Raw genomic sequence first — 26,259 nt, 5'->3', positions numbered from 1 at the left:
TGTAATGACAAATACATTAGTTAGAAATCAGGCACCAGACTGGGTAAGTCACAAAATATACATTATAAAGCACATACACAGGATTAGGCAAGTCCAGAGAAAAATCTGCCAATTATATGTAATGAAATATACATAAGTTTGAAATCAGGCACCAGACTAGGCAAGTCATCAGAAAAAATTGGGCAAGTTACAAAATATATATTATTTAGAATCCATGCCCTTAATTAGGCAAGTAATAAAATATACATTATTTAGAACCCATGTTGCAGCTTGGGCAAGTCCAGGGAAAATCTGCCCATCATCTGTAATGAAACATATCATCCTTATACTTATGAAATATAAATGAGAGTAATTTCAAACTTCTTTTATAAAGATAAAAAGAGGGATAAATACCTTGTAGTCTAAACCATCAGAACAATTGAAGACGACACACTGTTTGGCTAGTGACTTGGCTAAATCTTTTGTTGTTTCAGTTTTACCAGTACCAGCTGGTCCGGCAGGGGCTCCTCCTAAATCTAACTGTAAAGCTCCCATCAAACACAGATAACAACGATCCTGTCAATTTAAAACATATTACAGACATAAACTTTCAGAAACACATTTTCAGAACACTTGGAAAAAGAAAACAAAAATCTTTTTTTTCTACATTTTTAGTAGACTTCACTGTTTATCTGGATTTTTTCAAGTGCATCTATTTTTCATCTTTACATGGATTTTTTTCAAGTGCATCTTTTTTTCATACTTTTCTGAATTTTTTCAAGTGACTCCATTTTTCATACTTCATTTATCTTGATTTTCTCTAGTCATCTATTTTTGTTGGTTTATCTCAATATTTCAAGTTTATTTGAATATTTTCCAGTGTCTCTATTTTTCACTATAAAGTCTATATTTCACATGCAAATCAATTTTACAATATCTTTATATATCATACTTTTGTGAAATAGGTTAATTTATACTAAGCTTATATAAAACCTACTTTCTTTTCAAGAAGAAAGGATATGTTGTTTATTTTCAGTTCAGGGGGAATATTTTCTGTAAAAAAAAAAAAGAAAACAAAAGTTTGCACCACAGGGTAAAATTAATGAAAACCAAACTTACCGTAAGTGGAGTGATGACAAGTCTAGGTGATGCTCCTAAATACTCATAACCATAGACATAAAGAGAACTAGACATTCTGACAACACAGTTATCCATCTCCAAGTCCCAGTAATATCTTAGCTGTTTCTGCCATTCAAAGTTGTCTACACTGGCAACCTATATAACATGAAAAATGTATGGTAATAAAAATACATTGTGCAAACAAAGATCTTAGAAAGATTTGGCTGTTATCATTAAGAAATATTTAAAGCTTTGCATAAAGTATCAGTGTAAAGAATTTGAGGAGATTGACCATTGTTATTTATAAATGAAAAGTCTTCTTCCAAAAGACAGAAACTTGAACCAATACAAATTTGAACTCTTCTTGTCCAAGAATTTTTTATTAGGTTTCTTTGATAAAATCTTCTTCAGACCCAAACAATGCTATAGTAAATCCGTATTAATCTATTGGTCTTTTTTAAAATTCCCCTATCATCAACATAAATTTAAATGGAAGAGTTTCAAAGGTCCCAAAGACCTTATACTACTTGATTCAAATCTTCCCTCAATCCTCAATCTTATGGCCTTATGGCACAACTTTCTCATTGGTGTATATTACACCCTATGTGAATCTTCCTCCAGGTAAATTCCTCCATTTTTTTATATCTACATATTTGCTATTCATACACACCTGTGATTTGACCATTCCTGTAATCATGTCTCTGGCGTGTACATCTAAAGTAATCAAAGCACACAAATTGGCTCTGGCTAGTTTTGGGATTTCTGTTCTCACAATAGAAGCTAACTCTGACAAATCCTGTAAAATATGACAGAAATATTTATTATTTGAGTTCATCATAAATTCACCAGTTGTCGTTTGTTGCTGTGTTACATATTTGTTTTCGTTTATTTTTTTTTTACATAATCTAGGCCGTTAGTTTTCTCACTTGAATTGTTTTACATTAGTCCTTTCGAGGACTTTATAGCTGACTATTCAATATGGGCTTTGCTCATTGTTGAAAGCCTTACAGTGACCCATAGTTGTTAGTTTTGTAGTCATTTGGTCTCTTTTCTCTTTGGAAATTATACCACATCTTCTTTTTTTATATGGATAAAGTTAAAGAAAGAGGTGAAAAAAGAACATTGTTAAGAACATTCTAAACCAATCACAACGTTTTGGTGTACGCTTTTAACAAATATTACCCAGAATGCATTAGATTCTGAAACGGTGAGTTACGAGGCAGTTATTACCACAGTGACTGTTTTTATTTCTTAGTGTATATCTCAATAAAGGCTATAGTGTATTCCCAAATATAGAAAAGAAGATGTGTATGATTGCTTGCTAACGAGACCACTCTCCACAAAAGACCAAAATGACACAGAAATTAACAACAAATTAAAGTGTATTTCCAAACGTTCAACTTAGTTGAATTAAGAGTCTGACATATGGCAGACAAATTATTACTGTTGATGACCTTACAATGACATGTGGCTGTCTTTTTGGTTGACATGTTTTATTTATCACTAATCCGACAATGTCTAACCCTTTGCTTATTTACAAGTAAAACCAATTAAAAACTGTTGATTAGAAAATCTTACCCTGAAACTTTTCTGTTCAAACTCTTTCATTAGCTCGACTCTGTCAAAGTCTGACTCTAAGATCTCTGTGACATCTCTGCACCAGATAATCTGGGATACAGTCAGCACAATCTGTGAGCTATGGAAGACAACAAACTCTCCTCTGGGTCTGTTCTCGTAATCTGTAATGGCTGCTTTTACCAGTTTTCTCAAGTTAGCAAACATGCCTTCTTCAACCTTGTTCAACCAATCTTCAACATTTCCTCTTGCTTTCAATCCCTGGGGACAGAATAAAAACGTAAATTATAGCTGACCATCAGGTAAGGATTTTGGTCATTGTTGAAGGCCATATTGGTGACCTAAAGGTGCTTTTATTGCCATTCATATCACATCCATATTTTTAATACAGTAATTGTAAATTCAGAAATTATTGTGTGCATTTATTATTGCGATTTTGTCATTTTAGACTAAAATGTGATTTAAACTTTTGCAATATTGAGAAAAATCCGGTTTAATGTGTATTGAAAAAATCAAAATGCAAGTTTACATTATTGTGATTATAACCCTGTCACATTTTTCGCAATAATAAAAACCTCGGAATAATTTCTGAAATTTCAGTAGTTTATGTAAATCATATTCCTTATTACTGATTACAATAAGACTAATTTCAATCTGTTTATTCAAAATTGTACCATCCTTATACTGATAATTAAAAAAAAATCATGTGCACATTTAACATTGACATACTTGAACAATAGACAAAAATGCTAGATCAATAATTGCAATTTCTTGAAATTTACATTCAAATCAATTCTAAGATGTGTTTTTTTGTTTGTTTGCGAAACCCGTATATACATTTTTGATTTATCCAAAAATCAAAGTTTTATTTGTATCTTTAAAATGTTCAAACATATATTTGTATCGCCTGTCCTATTTCAGGAGCCTGTTCAGTGGTTGTCATTTGGTGATGTAGTTCATAAGTGTTTTTTATATAGATTAGACCATTGGTTTTCCTTTTTGAAATGTTTTAAAATAGTCATTTTTGGGTCCATTATAGCTTGCTGTTCTGTGAGAACCAAGGCTATGTGTTGAAGGCTGTACTTTGACCTATAATGTTTACTACTTTTTAGTTTATAAAACATTGTGACTTGGATGGAGAGTTGTCTCATTGGCACTCATGAGGTGGGATAGGACCTTTATCGGGACTCCAGGATCGGGTGTTTTTAAGCTCGAGATTTCAGGATTGACCTTTTCGTGATCTGGGAATTCTTTTTCGAATTTCAGGATGTCGGGATTTAAATTTATTTAAATTCGGGACCTTGGGATATTGTGTTTTTTAGGCTTGGATTTCAGTAGCATGACCCCCTCCCTCACTCATACCACTTCTTCATATTTATAGACAACATACCTTTCCAAGACTGACTTTTTCTCCTTCAGGTGATATCATAGCCAGGATATCATTGCTGTACTGGATTTCTTCTGTAAATGTAGAAAATATGTATAATTTATAAAGAGTTAAGTGTAACAGCAATTATAGAAATTAAGTAAAAGAATTCATTTGTATGATACTTTATCAAACATTTCCGGGCCTTTTATAGCTGACTATGCAGTATGGGCTTTGCTTGTTGTTGAAGGCTGTACAGTGACCTATTGCTGTTAATTTCTGTGTCATTTTGGTCTCTTGTGGAGAGTTGTCTCATTGGCAATCATACCACATCTTCTTTTTTTATATGTGGTCTTTTTCTATAATAAATTCCATACCTAAAAAAAAATCTTGCAAACAAGTAATGGAAGCTAATCTTGCTTATGATATAGTAGAACAAAAAAATTGCTAAAAAATATACAAAACCAATATAAAGTTTGTAAAGGCATATCATACCATCTTCAGTGGCTTTGGCCTGAACACCAAACTCCAATTTAGCAATAGCATCAAAACACTTCCGAAGATGAGGCTGGACTGCCAGTGGGTTACGTGTCTGTGCCAAGATCTCCAACAACTCGTCATTGGACAAAAAGTAAAATCTGGAATTCAAATAAATATGAATCAATCTCATAACATATAATATTCAAATGTAAACCTTCATTAAGGTGGTACCTAACACCACAGGGAGATAACTCTGTAAAAATCAGCAGAACGTTTTAATTATGTTGTTTTGTTAAGGAACATTAAGCTTCTCAATGATCAAAATTAGTATTTGTCAAACTGCTATAAAACCAACATATTTTTTTCCGATAAAGTGGTTGGTTCAAATCTTTTGAAATTTTTATATTTTTGTTAAAGGGACAAAGTAAACATTTTGTCAAAATTTCATGAAAATTAAACGAGCCAAATCAATATAAGTTAAGGTGTTGGGTACCACCTTAAATAGTTTAAATTAATGCAAGAACTAGTTAAATACCATAATGTTACAATCAATTCATCCTTTCAGAATCTAATGCATTTTGGGTAATATTTTCATCAGAATACACTAAAACATTCTTAACAGGTTTTTTTTTAAATTCTAACAATGATGTGACATTACTTTCATTTTAGGGTACAATAAATAAAATCATTGTAAATATTTCTGAATTTACACTAAGTCCTTTAATAATATGGAAAAGAAAGAAAAAACCCACAAGAATGTGTCCCCAGTACACGGATGCCCCATCCACATTATAATTTTCTATGTTCAGTGGATCTTGAAATTGGGGTCAAAAGTCTAATTTGGCATTGAAATTAAAAAGATCATGTGATAGTGAACATGTGTACAAAGTGTCATGTTGATTGGACTTCAACTTCATCAAAAACTACCTCGACCAAAAAGTTTAACCTGAAGCGGGACAACGAACAGATGAACGGACAAACAGACCAAAAACATAATGCCCATAAATGGGGCATAAAAAATCTTCAAAATGTTTTAACATACCTGGCAAACAGAACTCTTTTGGATTCCAGATAAGCTTCCAAACATTTCTGGATCTGGTCCAACAAAGCATTGTTATTCTGGAAAGTTTCCAGTAGTCCAGGTTGTGTGCCCGCCCTGATGGCCAGGGGAACTTTATTCACTTTTCTCATTATGTCTTTGTACGATTTGTCTACCTGCATGAACATCTTAGCCTCAGCAGGCAATTGTCTTTGGATATCTGGGGCACTGAAGATACTTTCTAAGTATAACCAATTTCTCTGGCAGTCTAGCCATTCATCCTGAAAAAAAAGAGTAACCCTTGTAAATTTCTACTTCAATACTTTTGTAGTGTCTTTATGAGTGATTCCTTTTTTGTTAATAATAAGTTATTAACAATTTATTTTTTTATTAAGCTGTGAAAATTAAAAATAAACTTTTTCTCTTGATTTGCATAATGAAGTTACCATGCTTGTTTTATAGGGCATTCAATTTTTTCCTTCACAAATGTCTATAACATGGCTTTACCATACTTATATATACAACACTTTTTAATGATAAATTATTCAGATTAAATCACAGATTTTTTTTTTATACAACAATAATCCCCCTTTTTGTTTCAACATCTGTCCAGTAAAATTTAGATTTTCCCCGATATTTCACACTGAGCTGGGTAATACTCATCAAATTCTGGTTTTTGTCATAACTGGGTCTGTTCATAAATTTCAGAAAAAAACTTTGATATGATAAGAAATGTTTTCATTAAGAAGAGAAATTATCATTAAAAACACATACCAAAGTTTTACCAAATAGGTCCAGTTGTCTCTGCCAATCCTCGACCTTGTTTTTGATTGGTCCAACATGACGGGAGCTGGCAATAGTTGCCACATTAATGTTACTGTCATCTAATAACTGTTGAATATCGTCTGTACCTCCGAGGATATAAATGTCTTTAGAATCTTTGTGAGGCAAAACGGTAAATTCTGTCGATTTCCACGAATCTTCAACTTTCTTCAAGATGGATTCAAGACTGGCTTCAGAACTAGCCTGACCAGACACTTCTTGTAAAGATTCACCAAATTTGAAAGCATTGATTTCACAAAGTTTCCCCAATGATAATGGTTCCTCATCAGAGAACTCATACTCCAGGACCTGTGAGATCACATCCCAATGGCGCTGTTTAAGTGAGGGGTTACGTAAATCTGTGATTACAGGTAACTGAAAAAGAAGGAGAGGTGAAATTAAATTCAATATCAATAATGTTGTTGTTTTCACCATTTTTTTTACGAATGGCATACTGCAGCTTACTTTCCCTCCTGCAATGGATATATATGTTTTCAAATTGCTGATTCAACTTTGCTAGGTAATCTCATTGTAGCCCTACTCTCATAATTTCATATATCATTACTGTAGACTCATTTATTTTCAGGAATCTTTTGTTTTTGTGGATATATAATTTCCTGTTTTTTTTCTTTAAATCTGCATACTCCTATAGAAATTTGTAATTCGTTGGACATTTGAATTTGTGGTTCATCTTTATCCACAAAATGCCAGAGTATTGGTATTTATGGATGTTTGTCATGTTTTGGGATTTTTTTGTCAGATTTTCGGAATCCTCTGGTTTTATCCATTTGAATGCTATAAAAAAAATTGCCCATTGACCCTTATTTTCTCTTTATAAATCTTTTAAATATATAATGATAAGCCATCTGTAAAAGTCTTATAAAATTTTAATTATCTTTTAATAGTTTTTGAGAACTTAAACTTGTCAATGAAAAAGCTATGAAAAGTCAAAAGCGAATATTTTCCCACCAAACTTTGACCTATATATTTTTTTTGGCACTTTTGATTCCTTATTAATTCCCTATCAATATAAACTAGTGTTTTGAAAAGTTAATTATTTTGAAACTGAGAAGCGAACTCCCTTAATAAATAATAATGAATCCACAGTCCTGTAATAGATCTAAAGTTGAATCAAAATTCTTACCCTGTCTCTCATGGTCTCCACTTTTTCCTTCAATACAGGCACTACCTGGTTAGGAGGAAGACCTTTCTCAAGCTGCATCACAGACTTAGCAAACTTCAATGTTGTTTGATTCATTGCATCAGGTTCTAGTGTGTCGAATGGTACCTACAATAAATAGCACACATCATGATTAAAATCTTGTTTGTTAAAAAGTAAGTACAAATATACACTATTTTGTCATTGTTAGAAGTTTAGACTATTTGCTTCTTACCTTTTTAGGTCTATTTACAATTCTACCCCTACTTTTCTTCAATTAGTTTATGTGTTTATAAATCAACTGCAGCCTCAGTAAGCTTATATTGACCCCTACCCCTCTTATGTTTTGACCTCATCTCCTACCATGCTATTCCTGACATTTACTGAAAATCGTCCTCAAATTTTTTATCTGTATGATATTTCAGTCCCAGTTAGCTTGCATTGGACCTTCCTTACCCATATTTGTTGCCCTCATCTATCTGCAACCATATTATTCTTGACCACTATTCTTCAAACAGTTTATCTGTATGCTAGAGGGGACGCTGAGTAAGTTTATCATTCCTTCCTAGGTTTTCACTTTTTCTCCTACCATCTTATTTAAGATACTTACCGACATCCATTCTTCCAACAGATTATCCCAATCATCAATAGCAGTCCATAGCAACTCCTTCAGTTTCAGTTCAGCATGAGCTTCCTCTAGAGCATCATATTTTGTAACCTCCACCTTGAAATTCTTCTGATAAGCTTTGTACGTGAAAGCCTCTTTCTGTAGATTTTCCATATTAGTCAAAAGTTTATTGAGGATGGCTTTCACTTTGTTCTTGTCTGCATCCTTGTCCAAAATCAATGGATTCTGCAAAATTTAAGGTTAAAGAAAATTCACATAAAATATTTTGAAAACATCATATTTAAGAAACAATATAAATAAAGTTTCCTGTTTTATGCTCTTAGTTAGAAATTCTTATGTAAAGAATTTGAGCTTCACCATAATGAAAGAAAAAAAATCTTCAAGAAATGTTTGTCTCATGTGTAGCTATAAATTTACATCCTTTTTTCCCCTTTGCATTTTTATCTTAATCCTCATTTGCTAAATATTAAATAAAACGAATAAAGTCTCTTATCAAAATCAAATACAGGAAATTTTACTCAAATAAAAATACTAAACAACAGAATTATTTAATGCATGAAATATGAACATAACAAGAATGTGTCCTCAGTACACGAATGCCCCACTCGCACTATCATTTTCCATGTTCAGTGGACCGTGAAATTGGGGTAAAAACTCTAATTTGGCATTAAAATTAGAAAGATCATATCATAGGGGACATGTGTACTAAGTTTGAAGTCGATTGGACTTAAACTTCATCAAAAACTACCTTGACCAAAAACTTTAACCTGAAGCGGGACAGACGACAGACGGACGGACGAACGGACAGACGGACGAACGAACAGACAGACGGACGGACGGACGCACAGACCAGAAAACATAATGCCCCTCTACTATCGTAGGTGGGGCATAAAAACTTTGGTTCTTTGATTACTCTTATAATTTCCAATGTTTATACTGTGGAACCAAACACATTGACTTAAGGTGGTACCTAACACTACAGGGAGATAACTCTGTAAAATCAGCTGAACGTTTTAACTACGTTGCGTTGTTAAGAAAATTTTAAGCTTCTCAATGATCAAAATTAGTGTTTGTCAAACTGCTTTATAACCAGTGTAATTTTTCTGATAAAATGGTTGGTTAAAATTTTTTGATTTTTTTATATTTTTGTCAAAGTTCCAAAGTAAATACTTTGTCAAAATTTTATGAAAATTAAACGAGCCAAATTGATTTTAGTGAAAGTGTTAGGTACCACCTTAAAGTAATTTGGCTTGTTTAATTTTGACAAAATACTTACTTTGACCCTATGACAAAATTCATAAAACTTGAACCACACACTTTATCAGAAAATTTGATTGTATATATAGCAGTTTGACAAACATAAATTTTGATAATTGAAAAGCTTAATATTTCCTTAATAATAGAACGCGATTAATAAAGGCAACAGTAGTATACCGCTGTTTTTGAAATTCATAAATCGATTGGGAATAAAACAAATCAGGGTTACAAACAAAAACTGAGAGAAACAGCTGATTTTTACAGAGTTATCTCCCTGAAGTATTATGTACCACCTTAAGGGGGTAGACCTTGGTTCAGGGAGATAACTCTTTAAATCAGTTAAGCGTTTGTAAAAGTCAAGTTCATCAATGTATTTTAAGCATTTACCTGAAACAGATTGAAAATAATCTATGTAACCTAGAAGCTTAGAATATATTTTAAAAAATGGTTGACACAAACGTACTGATGATTTTAAGAGTTATTTCCCTTAACCTAGGTCTACCTCCTTAAATCTAAGTTAATTGTTTAAAATAAGTATTTTGCAGCACAACCAACGGACGACTCCATACCTGTGCTTCTGCTCTGATTTCCTTAACTTCTTTGTCCAGTTCAGCAATATCTTTGTCGAGATGTGTACAGAACTTGTCGATGTTAGCATCTCTCTCTGTTAATGACTTGTCTATTGCATTCCTCACATTGGTGATGCTGGGGTTTAGTGTCTGTAAAAACAATAATATTGTTAGAATATTTGTTTTTGATTTTAAATTTTTATATCATGATTATGAAATTACTGTTATTTTTTTTAAGCAAACAACGAAAAGGATAATAATGTATCTTTAAATACTGTGTTTTCAAGGTTCAAATGAGCAAAAAACTGAATTTTTTTTTCTAAAAAGGCAAAAACTGCAGAGTTTTTACACATATGCCATTATTGTCTTGTTAGTTATGTTTGATATTTGTGAATCAAACAATCATTTAAAACTAGCAGAAAATCTTTTGTAATTTCACCCAAGCACATTGGTTTTTCTATGATTCTTTCACTGTGATGACATTATTCTGGCGAATCTGTTCTTACATTAGTTATAAACAACCATTAATATGTGTTGGTTTATCTTTAATTAGGGGCAAAAACTAGAGAACAAATAGGCTTTATATATAATATTTTGTTCTTTCTGTTATGCTCATACTGAAATACTTTTTTGAATTTTATTAATGTTAAACTAGGGGGAAAAAGACCAAATACTATTTGTTTATACATAATATTTTGTTCTTTCTGTTACGCTGATACTGAAACCCTTTTTAAATTTTTACCTGGTAAACAGCAAAGTCCTCTGGTGGTGTGGGCACTGTGAACTGCTCAATTAGATCATACATGTCTTTGACAATCATAGCTTCTTTGTCTAATGGATCAACCTACAAAATACAGGGAACATGGTATCAGACCTGTTTACCCATTCTGATGTTTATCAGTAGAATTGTCAGTAGTTTTGCAATGTTGTCAGTAGTACTCTCGATGAGTGCCGCATAGCGGCATGAACCTTCTAGGGGGGTTGGGGGCATGCCCCCCCAAGAAAATTTTGAAAAATTAGATGCAATTTCCTGCATTCTGACAGTATCTGCAGTCTTATTCAGACATGTTTGGAACAAAGATTTTGACCAAGATTGTATCCTATAATTTGCATGATTTGACCAAAAGTTGAGCTCAATTTTGGAATAATTGTCATCAGTGGTCGTCCTCTTGGACATGCTTTCAATTTACCTTGTCTTATATGCGCTTTAAAGCATTGATATTCTAATTAATTCAATCGTTTAACTGATCAAGATCAAAATTTAACGGATTTTGAAACGAAACGATTTTTTTTCAAACCCGTAGTTTTTGGTATGACAATCGTAGTCCGTATTTTTTCACTGAAATCCGTAGAAACTACGGCAAAATCGTAGATGTAAACACCTCTGTGGTATGATTAAATGTGCTACATCTTCAGCTATGTTATCGCTTATATCTAAAAGTTTCTTACTCAGTTCTGTTTTGATCATCATAAAGTCAAAACATACAATTTTTATGATTTGATTTCCACATATATTGCCTATTGCTTCAAGTCTATCTTTGCTTAAACAGGTCTCAGAATGAATAAATTTTAACAGAATAAAACGTTTGAAATAATCCCTATTGTAAGTCTTTTTTGAAAAAGTTTATAAGTAAGTAGATCAGATTGATCTTTCCAAGTGGTATTTGTCTTGAATAACTATAAAAAAATCTTTCAATGAGGTATTATTCTTGAATAATTATAAGAAACTGTAAATAAAATATATGCTTTCTTTTTTATATCTAAACCAACTTACCCTGACTTGTATATCATCCAGGAATGTTAGAGTATGTACAAACTCCAGTGTTGTGGTGGGACCGACCTCCAGTTTGAACTGGGCATCTTGTAACTCGGCAATCAACCTGTCTACTTCACTTCTGGCCAGAACAGGTAGCAAGTCATTAATACACTGTAAAATATAGACAACATTATATGTATGAAACACCCCCTCTTATAAGTAGGAAATAATACATTATATATATATAACTGATTATAAATGAAAGTATGAATTTTTGTAAGGGTCCTTTTCCTCTGAAAAATTGAATTCAAAGTACAACTTATGTTATTGACCAAATTAAGACTGTCACTTTTTAAAACCAGGTTTAATCCACCATTTTCTACATTAGAAAATGCCTGTACCACAGTTGTTATCAAGGCGTTTGAACTTTTGGTTTTTCCATTTAATTAGGGATTTTCTGTTTTGAATTTTCCTCAGAGTTCAGTATTTTTGTGAATTCAATATTTTAAAATTTTTACAATGAATCTGGATGCAGTGAACATTTAATGTGCATGATAAATATCATAAATTTGAATTCATAAAAATAGTGGAATATTTTTTCGATTTATCATAAATAGTATCATATTCTGTTCATTTCTTTATTTATATGTTTCATGGGTGACTTATGTTAATCTGTTATGAATTATTGTCAATCAATGTTGTTTTTTTTTCTTCATTTGTTAAATGTTTGAATTTTTTTTCACTACACATTGATTTGAAGACAAAACTTATAAAATTCAATCAATTGACCACTGTCTTTACAACTAAAAAAGACATTCAATCAGTTGAATCATCTTACATCCAGACATCTAAGTGGTGAAGGCATGAGTAAGTTCTTCATTTTAACAGCATCCACTAACAACATGCCAATTGGTCTCTTCTCCTTAATGACTTGGGCCATCTTGTGTTGGCTGTGATATCTTGCCAATGCTTCGGCAAAGAAGGCTACATCTAAAATGTATAAGTTAATAATCATGATCTTAGGATGAATCAGTCTGAGGGTTTTTTCCACAAATTTGGATGGAAGAGGATAGAAAAGGTTTAATAGGGGGAATGATATAATTAAATCGCTATTTTCAGAACACTTTCAAAATATGAAACCAATTTATTTCTATGGTCAACTCCATAAACAATTTGATATTTTATTTTATTTTTTTTCAAATGGTAGGTTTTTATTTGGTGTATTGTTGTATTTTTTTTTCAAGGGGAGAGGGGTGTAGAGACATTAAACATATAATGTTGTGATATAGTGTTGCCATATTGAAAAAAAACCTGATAGAGCAATTGAACTTTCAAATGACAAAAAAACACCCATCACAACAATTTTTGGTCATAAGTAACCTTCTTATTTCTCCCCAGCTACACACATATTACTGACCATGTTTTTGTTGTCTGACAGCTTCTAAGTCTAAGCTCTCATTCTGTCTGTAGAATTCTCTGTGTGGTTCAAATGTGTTGGAATAATGGAAAGCTGCATTAAAGGCTTTGTTCAAGGCAACCTGAAATTTAACAAACGAAGCAATTTATGTGACAGTCTTTTGAAAGATTCTTTTCTTTTCAAGTGATAATTTCAATGCATGCTTCTTAATAAATTAATAATCTTGGTCTATTCAATATTGGATTTGTACATCTTGATTGTTATAGGATAATAAAAATACGACTGTTTTACCAATAACCTTGATCATGACAATTTCTTAATCTGTGATCTTATTATTAACCATAGTTATATGTTTGCTCAAAATATAATTGCAATGCAGTATATCAGGGCTCTCAGTTATAAAACTTTACTCAGTAGTCAAAATACTAAATCCAGTGCTATGATTGGTTGATTTATGAGTCCAAGTCCTATAATTGTACTCATAAATTTCATGAGCCAGAACCCTGATTCAGTATAACCCGAATAATTCAGTCGTTATATTCCGCTGATCAACAAATTACTACATTAATGCCTGAATGCATAGACAATGAAAAATCTTCAATCAACCATTCTGAATTAGCTATTTACCTATCTTGATAAAATTGAGCTGATTGGTCACCTCTTCTACAGGGCACAAATCAAAATCTAGGATTCGTGAAGAATTTTAGGAATTCAGGCCCTCGCAAGTAGGAGAGATTGATTACAGTGAGGGACTGAATTATTCGGGTTAGATTCAGTACCAATAATATAAATTACCTTAATTTCTTCAATAAGAGTCTGTAAGTTCTTGTCATCTTCAAACATGGTCTGTAGATTGATGCCCTCGGAGAAACTCTTCTCTTCAAACTTTCCGTTGATCATTGGGCTAAATAATTAAAACATACAGTTTATTGTATATTCCATAAATACATTGGTTGATATTTCACATTTCATTACTACTAATGTTATGATAATGTTATCATACAATTCAGACAAAAGACAAGATCTGCTTACCCTTCTGAGATCACCCCTAGTTTTTGGTGGGGTTTGTGTTGCTTATTTTTTAGTTTTCTATGTTGTATCATGTGTTCTATTTTTTGTCTGTTTTTTTTTTTTTTTTTTTTTTTTAGCCAGGCGTTAATGATAAATTAACTCATCATAGATACCAGGACTAAATTTTATATATACACCAGACGCGCATTTCGTCTACAAAAGACTCATCAGTGAGGCTCGAATCCAAAAAGTAAAAAAAAGCCAAATAAAGTACGAAGTTGAAGAGCATTGAGATCCAAAATTCCTAAAAGTGTTGCCAAATACAGCTAAGGTAATCTATGCCTGAGGTAGAAAAGCCTTAGTATTTCAAAAAAATCCAAATTTTGTAAACAGTTAATTTATAAATATTACAATATCAATGATAATTCATGTCAGCACAAAAAGTGCTGACTACTGGGCTTGTGATACTCTCGGTTTGAGTTTGACTGTCCTGTCCCTCTGGTATCTTTAGTCCCTCACTTCTCTAATAACATTAAAAGCCAGTAATTTGAATATTTGTTGAATATTTGGTTTTGCAATGGAGTTCATATTTAATGTTAATGAAATATTAATGAAAGTATTTTTAATTGCTAATAACTTATCTGCATGCTTTGGTTTTCAAATTGAGGGATAAATGAAATTTAAAAACTCATCTTCTTTTGAACTACATAAAATAAATGATGCCCCATTTATAACAATGCATAGCAGAGTAAATGATTTGCTTTGTTTTATTTTTATTTGTTCTTATGGTATTTTAGTTTTCTTTCAATTTATTTTTTGGATGAAAACCCCACTAGCTATTTGAACTCAATCATACCTTGTAAATGATTTGAAGTACACATCAGTGACAAGGTTATGTACAGATAGTACACACTCCTGGAACCTTCTCATGACTTCATCCAGGCCCTCCTGGAACTCGTCACGGCCAGGCTCAAATGATAACTGGTTAGGTTCCAACACAAATTCTGTTATATATAATGGTGGTCGGACTTTTTCTTCTTCCTCCTCCTAAAAATAAAGAGGGACATATTTTATACAACATTACAGACATGTATCTGCCTTACCATACCTTGCTTTTTATCAACCAAAGCTTTTTTGACAAAAATATTTTAAAGGGAAACACAAGGTATGTTAAGAAGCTGGCAGATTTTTTATTGTTTATTTAGTCCTCCTTTGATTAAGAGAGAAATTTATAAATACTTCATCTCCAATAAACAAAAACTTGTATGTTAAAAATACTTCTGCTTCATAATTACTCACATACTGCCAGAATGCTCCTGCACCCTTACAAATTATGATATTGATGCAAGTGATTTTTTTTAATCTGCCTCATACATTTCAAGAGAATTATATTCAGGAAAATTTCTATTTGCCAAGTTCAAAAAATCTTGGAGTCAATTACTTCTCATAAGCAAAAAATTGCATACCAAATAGGGCAAACAATATAATTGAAACCATCTCTTCATGGCACAATAATATAAAGTGGATTTCAACTTAACAAGTGTTAATATGAAAACAATACAACAGATATTATTTAAAGCGTTTTTTTCTTCATTTTTAATACTTTAAAAAAAATTTAATCAAAAAATTTTAAAATAAAAAGTTAAATAATCTAAATTCAGAAATGTTTGCATGGAGTTACTATAAAGATTGTTAAACAACGGACAAACAATATGAGATTAACTAAGATTTTTGGAATCTTAGTTAATCTCATATTGTTTGTCCGTTGTTTAACAATGCTGCATACAAAAAGTGCTACCAAAATTTGAAATGGAAGAATTTTTTAGCAATCTATTAAGTCTAAATTTTTACAATTATAAAAACTTTGCAAATATTTCTGAATTTACTATAGCTGATCCTGGATATAACTAAGTTTTACTACTCAGCCTTATACCACTTTACCTGTTCAGCCTCCAGTTTTTCTTTTTCCTTTTTAGCTTTTTCTATAGCTTCTCTCTACAAGGTTAGATGTGAAGCACAGCAATGTTAAATTTATGTATGATTTTAGCACAACAACAATACACATGGATTAAAAAAATATATCGGTACATTGGTGAGAATGAAAAAAAAATATAAGAAATTTTGCAAGGGTTATAATCTGGGACAATGTACACATATTGCTTTTATCCTGCATTCTTTTATGTTGAGGGCTGAGTCTTTTATGTTAAAATGAATGGGGGGAGGAAGGCCTAAGGGACAACAAAAAAATCCCCCAAACCAAATAAACTTTCTTTGAATAATTTTGCACACATCATATGGATATAAATCAAAATTTCTAAAGCCAAGACCCAAACATAAAAAAAAGCTGTGACTTGAACAATGTCTTCCCAATGTCCTGTGCATGTTTTCATGAAACAGTCCCAATAGTAAAAAGATAACAGGAAATGGTATGGGTCCAGTATACAAATATTGGCCTTGTAAATTTTGACACCTTTATTTTTGTGGGATAACATACATGTTCAGATTTGGAATATTAGAAATTCACACTTTACATTTCGCAATTGTTATATAACACACATATATGTGAAATGTAAGATGTTACGAAATTATATCAAATACACACAATTAATCAAACATGTTAATTAACACTATTAAATTATTGAAAGTCAACGCAAATGAATTGTGTCAGCTTATGTAAAACAATCAAGATGAACTACATCAGTTAATGCAAATATTAAGTTACCAGATACACATATATGTTAAGATAAATATGATTATTTTTAGTGAATTCAATGTTGATTTTGATTGAAATGACAAAATTTTACACAAAATACTGCTGTTTTACTACACATATGTTTAACAGTAGCTTTTACAGCCAATTTCAATGAGTGTGTAGGCAAAGGTAATTTCTTTGGTTAGTCTGTGAAGTCATTGTTAGGTTAGGTACTAACTAAAGATATTACCTCTAGCTACACACTTATTGAAATTGGCTGTAAAGAAATGATTATGAGCTGAAACCCAAAACTTATTTGACTAAACCCATACCTCTTCAGGGTCCTTGTCTAACAATTCAGCATCATTCTTGGCCTCATCAGCAAAGGACTGTATGATCTCTAGTGTTGGTGTATTGTTGAGTTGGTCTTTAAGGTGGTTAAGTAGTGTTAAGACAGAGTGAACTGCCAATACATGCATGGTATTGACTATCAGGTAATCAGCAAGTCGGATAAAGCTGTGAGAGAAAATAGAAATGAGTATGTTTTTTTGTCACAAATTTTGCTTTTTAAATGATTATCTTATATTACAGAGAAGTAATAAACTATACTAAATATATCTTATATTATGAACACTGTATGTAAGTATTTATAAATCAAATTAAAAAATAATTGTTTGAATATAGATTATTTTAATACAATATAAAGCATTAAAATTCAGGGTTGTGCAAGTGATAGGAAATTCTAAGCATTGTTTTCTTAAGCGTATCTCTTCGTGAAATATAATAAACAATAATTTCATCATATCCAAGGTACAGGCATATGTTAATTTAAGTTCTATGTATTTTAATTTTAAATGGAATATTAAAAAAATACTGTATGAATCTCAATGCAATCTGTATAATTTTTATAAAACTTATGGTCTACAGATTTTCTACCGAAATGAAAATGCTCTTGCAATGAGTTTTACCATGTTAAACGTTTGCAGTGAGCTCTCTTGTTGGCTTGCTCTGTGTATGTCATTTTGTCTGGTGCCTCTCCATAGATATCCATATCATAGGAGCTAGGCATGAGGAAGCTGGACTCTCTCCCTGTTTCTCCCATCAGATCTGGACTATCTGCTCCTTGATCTATATAATAATCATCTGGAGTAAATCCTGCCTCTAGCAAGGCTGTCCTACAGGCACTTCTCACGACCTCCTTTACTAACTCACGGAACTCCTGTAACCTTTCAGCAACCTGACAAAATAAGGAAGATCAGATTTAAAACTTAATTCTAAAACAACAACCCAAAGGTACATCTCACTTCCAAAAATTCATTTTTTTTAAGTCATGTACGATTTTTTCTGGATTTGTGGGTAAAGATAAACAACAGTTTAAAACAGTATAAATTTTTTAGTCTTTTGGAAAATTATCTCACAGAAAGATCAAAGGAAAAAGGCAATAAATATGCTTTAAGGCCATTCAATCTTTTTTTTATCTTTCTGACGATAATTCCCCTCTTACTCCATCGATATGGGTTTAGTTTTTCTCAGTAAAATATAATGAGAATGTATGACCTCTTGTGCATATGTTATTGACATTTCCAAGGAAAACAGCAATAATAAGATTGTCAAAACCTAAAAGTTTACCTCATGAAGTTGTGCAAATTGAGCTTCCCTGAATTCCTGTAGTGTGTAGGTACGGTTCTTTTCTATTTTACATAGTCCCATCTCACTTATTCTGTGACACATTTCTCTTACATTCTGTAAGGCTGGTCTCAATGACTACAAAATACATATTTTGTTTATTTCTGATTGCTTAAAATAAAAGGTTTATAATATATGGTGCAAAAACTCATATAATTATTTTATGGTTCACAAAGTCAATGTATTCAACACCCCCCCCCCCCCCCCCCCAATAAAAATAAAGCATACAAATAAACATTGGAATATTTAGGAAGATGTAAGCTTCACATATTCATGACAATTTAACTTTGCAAATTTAGCGAAAAATAGTTGGTTTACAGTTTTTCTAATTGGGCGATAATCACTCACTGGATTAAGTATAAATAAGTTGTCATTGAGGGACTTTGTATGAGACTGTATTTTCTTAGTTCTAACATTCTTTCTCCAAACACTGAAAGCTTTCCATTTCCTAAATCTGGCAAAGGTTGGAATCTACAAGATAAAAAATTATTCAATCATATCATTTAATCTCAATACTTGCTTCTTCTGTTGGATTGTTTTACTTTACCGTAGATACTCGCTTATAAGTCGGAAGTTTGGGAGTAAAATTCAGAATCCAGAGAGGGGTACCGACTTATAAGCGAGATCCAGCGACCAGAGGAAAAATCCAAGCTTAAGAAAAGTGGTCAGGAGTGAATTCCCTGGTCAAAACTACGTCGGTGATTGCCAAACCTACTGGATCCCTAAATTAAAAGTTTTTGTTGAAAATAAATGACTACAATACTGTCTTTATGTTTTATTTGTTCTCTGTTAACCCTTTTCTGTCAATTTGTGTTGAATTTCCGACTGTTTCCGGTTTGTGTATTGATTTTTATGGTCAAATGGTTTGTGCATAAACCCAAAAGAAATAGCCAAGAACCAAAAATGAAAACGAGATAACAATGTACCAACTATGTAAAAGGATGTATTCAGCGGAGTTATTGTGTCATTATTGTGATATCATGATATCAATTCAATACTTATAAATCATACAATAATCAAAAATAATTTTAATATTCATTCCCAAGATTAAAATTTTATTCATTAATAATGTCTCAGGTAAACACAAAGATTACAAAATTGATTGGCAAGCCAATATAATCCATTGATAACCCCTAATTAAGAGACAAAGAGTTGTATTCACTAAAGGTGTGAAAAATATCAGTGATAGGTGAACAGATGACACTAATGAGTTGGGAGTTATTTTAATATAAAGTTGATTAGCTTCACTTAATTTTTTTTTAATCCTTTAATCATCACAATATAATAAGAATTATGAAGTGTACATGCTATTTTAACACTGAGTTATGTGTGCTGTGAAAAATATTGATTGACTTTAAAAAATTTCAAGTCATATTGGTTTATGTTCGCTTTTCTCAAACAATAGGTTATTAGTCATACCCTACAAAATCATTGATGCATTACGTAAACAACACATGGCTAATCTGTAATCAAACAGTGATCAAAACAACAGGAATAAATACATCTTTATTATTAACAGCTATATAAATTATCATAATCAACATCAATAAAATTCAAACCAAACAAACATTCATTCAGAAAATGAATATAATTCCTGGATTTGCATTTGTTTTACCGGCGTTCAGTAACTGTCAGCTGAAAAAAAAAATGTCCAAATTTTGTCCGACTTATACGAGGGTCAAGACTAAATCCTCAGAATTTGGAGCTGAAAAGGGCATCCGACTTATAGTCGGATCGACTAATAGGCGAGTATCTACGGTAGTTTAGTTTCTATTTCTATTTTCTCAGAAATTTGCAGGAAATGTTGCTACATTGTACTACAATTTGCTTGAATGCAAATTTTTAAATTGTGAAATCCTATCCTTTTACAACTTTTGCATCTACGAAAATATTGCAAACATTTCTGGATTAACAGTATTCAAAAGATGCTTTAAACAATCATCAGACACTTGTAAATCATGTTAATTGTTAAAAACTTTTTGAAAACAAGGAAAAACTTTTTGGTTCTCTAGAAAAGTATTTTGATTATTTTTTGGAATGCTATCTCATTACTGTATTCTACACCTGTTCAAATTCATATCAACCACACAATTTTATTACATAATGCCTTTGCACATTTTAAACAAATGATTCTTCAACAAAACAAATTTATTTCTGAATGCCTTTGGATATCTTAAACATATTATTCTACAATAATTCTAATTTGAAATCAAATGAATAAAAAATGTCATACCTCAATAAGTTTTTGGAAGTATTCATACTCCTGTTCCCATCTGTCTAAAGTGACAAATTCTGTTTCATCGTCACTCCTCATTCTAGCCACACCCTTTCTACTGATAGTGCAGTAGTCTCCCTTGTTTATCTGTTCATGGTTGACAACTCTGCAAAAAAAATCATGAAAATCTTGTTTGAATCAATATGATAGTGGATTCTTTTATATTTTGTGGGTACGAATTCATGTGGGTTCAGGAAATATTGTATTTTGTCGCTATATAATTTCCCATTTTCTCTATTCAATTTTCCAGTTTGTTCAAAGTCTGTATAAAGGCATAAAGAAAATTTATAATTTGTTGAACGTTTAAATTTGTGATTGATCTATACACACAAAATTAATGAAAATTGGTATCTGATGTATCCTCCTTTCAAAGACAGAAGGATGAAATATATTTTCAATTCTCCCGTCTCTGACAAGGCTTATTCAAGTCCACTCTTAGGAAATTTTTTGTCAAAAAAGATGTCCGTGATTTGAATACTTGTATTCTTGCATGTGTTTTTCTAACACATTTAACATTTAAAAATGTTTTAAAAAGAATTCAAATATCGTAGAAAATGTGTGTTTATCTCTCATTCAAGAATTAAGATAAGACATGCAGGTATATATCTTATTATAAGGCAATCATGCAATAATCACTTATCAGGGTGAGAAAATTAACACTTACTTAAGATTGTAGTAGTGGTATTTAACAGAAGATTTGGGTACAGCAGGACTCAGATACAGGAATCCAACACTTTTGTCATTTTTGATTAGGTTTGTTATTTCAGATGTATCTGTTAAACCTTCATGGGTTTCAGCAACTGCAAAAAAAAAAAAAAAAAACAATTAAAATATGCATTGCAGTGTACAGGAGTTTAATTTTTGTTTACGGAATTTGAATTTTTTTAATCACACTTTTGTTTGAAGTACCTTATGCTACTGCAGTTGTAATGAAATAGTCACAGTCAAGTAGCAGGAGTAGTTAGTGTTCAGTCAGATAATATAGTCACCAAGGCTAAATTGAACAATTATTTTTTTTTTCTAAAAAGCAATTCTCAGTTAAACATAGGCCCATAGAATATTGTATATATGTTGAACCTGTTAATTGATTCCCCATTCTCAACAATCAATATACGGGAGATTTTTAATTAATGCAAAGTAATTCTTAACATTACAATTTAGGCCAGGATTTTTTAATTTGTTGGTTTACGGATCCGCCGACCTGATTTTGCCGATTTCCAGAATAAAAATAAAATTGACTTTTCATGCTTTTTCATTCCCGCCGACCCTAACAAATGCATTATCCCTGAAAAATAAATAAATTATCCTTTTTTTATAAAATGAAATGCATTAATCACTAACAGAATTGATAACACTTTCTGTTGTGAAAAAATGAAACTTCCAGTTTACGTTTCTAAAAATAGATAAATCAATTATTAATGACCTTGACATGTCGTTTGGACAAATAATTTTGTGTAACGAAACCCGTGTTTAAAACCAATTACACAATAAGTTCGTTTCTCTTATTTGTCAACAGTCCGTAAGATGCATCTTCTCATAGACATACTCTTGTCCAAATGTGGACAGGTGGAAGTTCAGGACATCAAGTTAAAGTACTGAATATTAACAGATCATTTAAAATTTTCTTGTTTCATAGATAATAAAAAAATTTCGTCCATTTGGATAAAAACAGAAATGCGTGACAACAGATTAACCCGATATTTTCGTTTTTTCCAGTGGACGAGTCTATTACGTTTTTGACGCGTGTGTTGAAAATTATTTTCTTACCACGCTTTTACATTTATTTCTTTATCAGTTTTCGTTCTTGAAGATCATTATTCACCAAGTTTTCTGGAATTGATTAAGAGCTATGTGAATTTGTCTTCCTTTATGAAATTTAATTACGTCTTTGTTCGTGCACCCCCTTTTTTACGGGAAATTATTAGGCAATGTCATGCAATTTTTATTACAACTGAGCAATAATATTTCATTAAACTAAAATTTAAGAAATGATGACAAAATAGCATAACAAACATATTATTAGAAAGGTGAAATATATATTTATTTTGCATATCAGTTTTCTGTCTTGAAAGATATTTTTTTTATTTTTTTCCCGATCGACCGACCCGACTTTTTCATGGAGAAAATCCGTAAACCAACAAATTAAAAAACCGTGGCCTTACAGTACTGGATAAACTAATTTTAATCAATTAACTTTTTAATTCTATTTTTTGTTGCTGTTCAACAATAAAATTATTAGCTTACTTTTAGGTTTTGTGGAAGCAGGTAACTTAGGTCCAGCAGCATGGACTCTTGATCTGGGTGATGCAGACTTTGGTTCCTTGGGAGGGGTAGGCACTCTGAACATCTCTTCCTGTAAACAGACAAAAAAGATTTTGATTTATGTTCTGGTTAAAGAGTTCTGGCACATACCTGTCTTTTTTTTTATTTTTTATTTATTTTTTCAATAGTCAGGATTTAACATCACCCTTACAGCACCACCTGACTAAGGTGTTACAGGGTTTTACGAATATAGAACAACAAAAGACTATTGTTTTATCAAGATTTACACAAACTAAAATATTGTATAATTTTTTGAAAATCTCTTTTTTTCTCTCTATCTCTTTCACTCTCTCTCTCTCTTTTTTCACAATCTCTGTCTTTAGTACATGTTTGTATTGTATGTGTATCAGACAAAAATAATAGTTTTTAGACTGTAACAGACACATACCAAATTTTGTTGAAATGTATCGAAAGACAATCATTTGTTTTTGGTTGCATTGAAACATATTAGATTTTGTTGGTGTATCAGACACATACATCATTTACCTGTTTTTGTTGAAGTGTATCGAATACATGTACATACCAGTATTTATTTGCGTATCAGACAAAAATCTGTTTTGTTGAAGAGTATCAGATATATGTTTTTGTTGAAGTGTATTGAATATGTCCTGGTTTTTTTTTATTATCAGACAAAGATCTGTTTTGTTGAAGTACATCATATACATACCTGTTTTTGTTGAAGTGTATCAGGAAGTTCTGGCAGAGGAGATTCAGTCAGAGATCTTTCCAATGGCTCTACTGATCCATGTCTCTTTAGTTTCTTGGTCTCAGGTTCATCACTATCATCGTTAAATTTCCCTGCAGCAGTTAGGGCTTCTTTGTTCTTTCTTTGTATGTATTCAGGACTATTTTTCTCTTGGTAATTTCTTAAACTAGGCTAATATAAATAAGACAGCAAATTAATTTTAATCATACATATAATTTTTTGGCATGAAGCGATCAAACTATTTTTTTTATCAAATTCTATTTATTCTATCATTCTTTTCATCATATGCATAAATTTCTTCATAGAAAGTATAATATATTATTAATTTTTATAATTTATCAATACTGTAACATCTTTTCAATGATTGAAAAAGAAATGTCAGCCATGTAGTTTAGAGGAATAATAAACAACTGAAGAAGGCCAATGGCCGAAACGTCTTGAACAATTGGTTTATTTATACAATTATAATACTGTAACTGATTACTAATGGCGTACACGGGCAGTAAGTAAGTAAGTACTTGTGTAACTGATTACAAATGTTGTTCAATAAATTTGCTTACCACTGGTTCAAGTCTTGGTTGTGCTGGAACATTTCCTTTTCTGATCTGTGTACTAGTAACTCTGTTAAATCTCAGAGCTTTGGTATTGATAGGAGCTTGGTGTGGGGCATAACTATATAGCCTTTGTTTGAGTGCTTCTGGGTCAATAGCTCTTAATCCTGTAGGATTACTCTGAGTAACATTACCATTTTCAAGACTGCCATTCAACATGGAATTTCCTAGAGCACCATTCATGCTACGATTTGTAGCAGTAATGGGGTGCCGTCCACCGTAGGACATTTTAGCTTTTTCTTTATTACCCTGAAAATAATAATTCAAAACATAATTAGTAAGACAAAACAAAGTGAGAACTACTTGTGCAACAGTTTTATAGAAAGATTGAGTGATTATTGTTTGCAGCCCAATGATAAATATTTTATGCATGCTAAAACGTACTATCAAAATCTTTTACTCTTTTTCTATTTTAGTTACAGAATTTTTATTATAACCATCAATATCTTAAGAATTACTTTGCAGTGCATGCCTGTCTTTTTAAACACAAGTTAAAGTAATAAAAATGCTTTGCTTGAAGTGTTTAAGATGGTTCATCTGGACATCACAAAGGTTCCTGAAAAACTCTGAAAGTTTAAATACACGTTATTGCTATTTGTACGCCATTACTGGACATCACAAAAGTTTCCGTAAAATATTGACGTCTTAATAGAAAATATCTGACGCCACAATGGAAAAGTGATTGTTGTAAGACGTCAAAAGTTTAAGCAGGACAGATCTCCAAATAGCAATAAGTGTATACAAAATATTTGCAGCCACAACAGTCTGCACGGTTAGCCACTAGTCCGATGCCCCAGACTAGTAAAATTTGGTTCGGACTAGTAAGTTTTTGCAAAACTTTGTTTGGTCCAATAAGAAAAATGTCAGAATATTGGTCTTCGGACTAGTAGTTGAAAAAGTTTTTGGTGCAGACTGCCACAATGGAAAAGTGATGTTGTATGATGTCAATAGTTCAAGCAAGACAAACTTTCGGGTCAACTGGGACAGATTTCCAAAAAGTGAAAGGGTGTATTAAACATGAGGTCAGTATACACCTAATCCCTATTTTTCTGCCATTTATACTAGACATCACACAAGTTCTTTCAAAATTTTGACGTCATCATACAAGATATCTGACGACACAATATGAAACTGATTGTTGTACAACAACAATGGTTCAAGCGGTACAGATTCTCAGATCAGCCAGGAACAGAGATAAGGTGCATACACCTTATCGCTAATTGTCCGCCATTACTGGATATCACACAGGTTCCCGTAAAATTTTGACGTCATAAAACAAAATATCTTACGCCACAATGAAAAAGTGATTGTTGTATGCGTCAACAGTTCAAGCAGCTGGGTCAGCCGGGATTAGGGATAAGGTGTATTGTCCCTTGGGGGCTTCGCAGGCTCCAGCAGCAACTTGAGCAAGGGGGTTAAATTCACAATATCTTTTTAGTCTGTGATTTACCAAGCCTTTAAGTACAATGTAAAATACAACCCTACAAATTACATAATTTATCGTGATTGATGTTCACACTGGCATAAATCCAGATGGAATAGTTCCAGGCTCAACAACAAACCATGAAAATTATGTCTTTCTGTGCCATAACTTTTCACAGTTTATCTCAATGAATTACAACTTGAATGTATGACTTCTTATATTTTTTCGAATTGTCAAATGTTTAATTAATCAACTTACTTCTTTACTGCAATAAATAATATTGATATCGAAGCTAAATTAAAGAATTCTGTTACAAAATCAACTTCCAACGGTGACCTAAGCCGCCATGTTGCTTTTTGATCGCCAA

At 31.8% G+C, this 26,259-nt stretch overlaps 1 protein-coding gene across 7 annotated transcripts in view; it reads right to left on the bottom strand.

Annotated features, from left to right (window-relative positions):
• The window catches only part of LOC143052293 (dynein axonemal heavy chain 6-like), a 75,394-nt gene extending 49,149 nt beyond the window's left edge, over window positions 1-26,245 (bottom strand). For 4 of the 7 annotated variants that reach the window (XM_076225296.1, XM_076225297.1, XM_076225298.1 and 1 more), the window contains exons 1-28: window positions 26,151-26,245; window positions 24,419-24,718; window positions 23,820-24,029; window positions 23,075-23,183; window positions 21,495-21,630; window positions 20,789-20,936; window positions 18,904-19,026; window positions 18,499-18,633; window positions 17,838-18,106; window positions 17,202-17,385; window positions 16,119-16,172; window positions 15,034-15,224; window positions 13,962-14,070; window positions 13,167-13,287; window positions 12,588-12,739; window positions 11,768-11,920; window positions 10,736-10,837; window positions 9,994-10,143; window positions 8,150-8,392; window positions 7,525-7,668; window positions 6,333-6,755; window positions 5,562-5,839; window positions 4,535-4,677; window positions 4,064-4,134; window positions 2,677-2,934; window positions 1,769-1,894; window positions 1,099-1,254; window positions 394-555 (exon numbers count right to left, since the gene is read on the bottom strand). In XM_076225296.1, the coding sequence (XP_076081411.1) occupies window positions 394-555; window positions 1,099-1,254; window positions 1,769-1,894; window positions 2,677-2,934; window positions 4,064-4,134; window positions 4,535-4,677; window positions 5,562-5,839; window positions 6,333-6,755; window positions 7,525-7,668; window positions 8,150-8,392; window positions 9,994-10,143; window positions 10,736-10,837; window positions 11,768-11,920; window positions 12,588-12,739; window positions 13,167-13,287; window positions 13,962-14,070; window positions 15,034-15,224; window positions 16,119-16,172; window positions 17,202-17,385; window positions 17,838-18,106; window positions 18,499-18,633; window positions 18,904-19,026; window positions 20,789-20,936; window positions 21,495-21,630; window positions 23,075-23,183; window positions 23,820-24,029; window positions 24,419-24,697 (4,629 nt within the window). In that variant the 5' untranslated portion in view covers window positions 24,698-24,718; window positions 26,151-26,245. Of the gene's footprint in view, window positions 1-393; window positions 556-1,098; window positions 1,255-1,768; window positions 1,895-2,676; window positions 2,935-4,063; window positions 4,135-4,534; window positions 4,678-5,561; window positions 5,840-6,332; window positions 6,756-7,524; window positions 7,669-8,149; window positions 8,393-9,993; window positions 10,144-10,735; window positions 10,838-11,767; window positions 11,921-12,587; window positions 12,740-13,166; window positions 13,288-13,961; window positions 14,071-15,033; window positions 15,225-16,118; window positions 16,173-17,201; window positions 17,386-17,837; window positions 18,107-18,498; window positions 18,634-18,903; window positions 19,027-20,788; window positions 20,937-21,494; window positions 21,631-23,074; window positions 23,184-23,638; window positions 23,663-23,819; window positions 24,030-24,418; window positions 24,719-26,150 lie in introns of those variants that run through there. The other 3 variants (XM_076225300.1, XM_076225302.1, XM_076225301.1) reach the window with 2 other exon arrangements.
• Between the last annotated feature and the right edge of the window lie 14 nt (window positions 26,246-26,259).

Source organism: Mytilus galloprovincialis, chromosome 11, assembly GCF_965363235.1.
Source record: "Mytilus galloprovincialis chromosome 11, xbMytGall1.hap1.1, whole genome shotgun sequence".
In the NCBI taxonomy this organism is placed as follows: Eukaryota; Metazoa; Mollusca; class Bivalvia; order Mytilida; family Mytilidae; genus Mytilus; species Mytilus galloprovincialis.
This window is presented reverse-complemented; position numbering and strand designations above follow the sequence as displayed.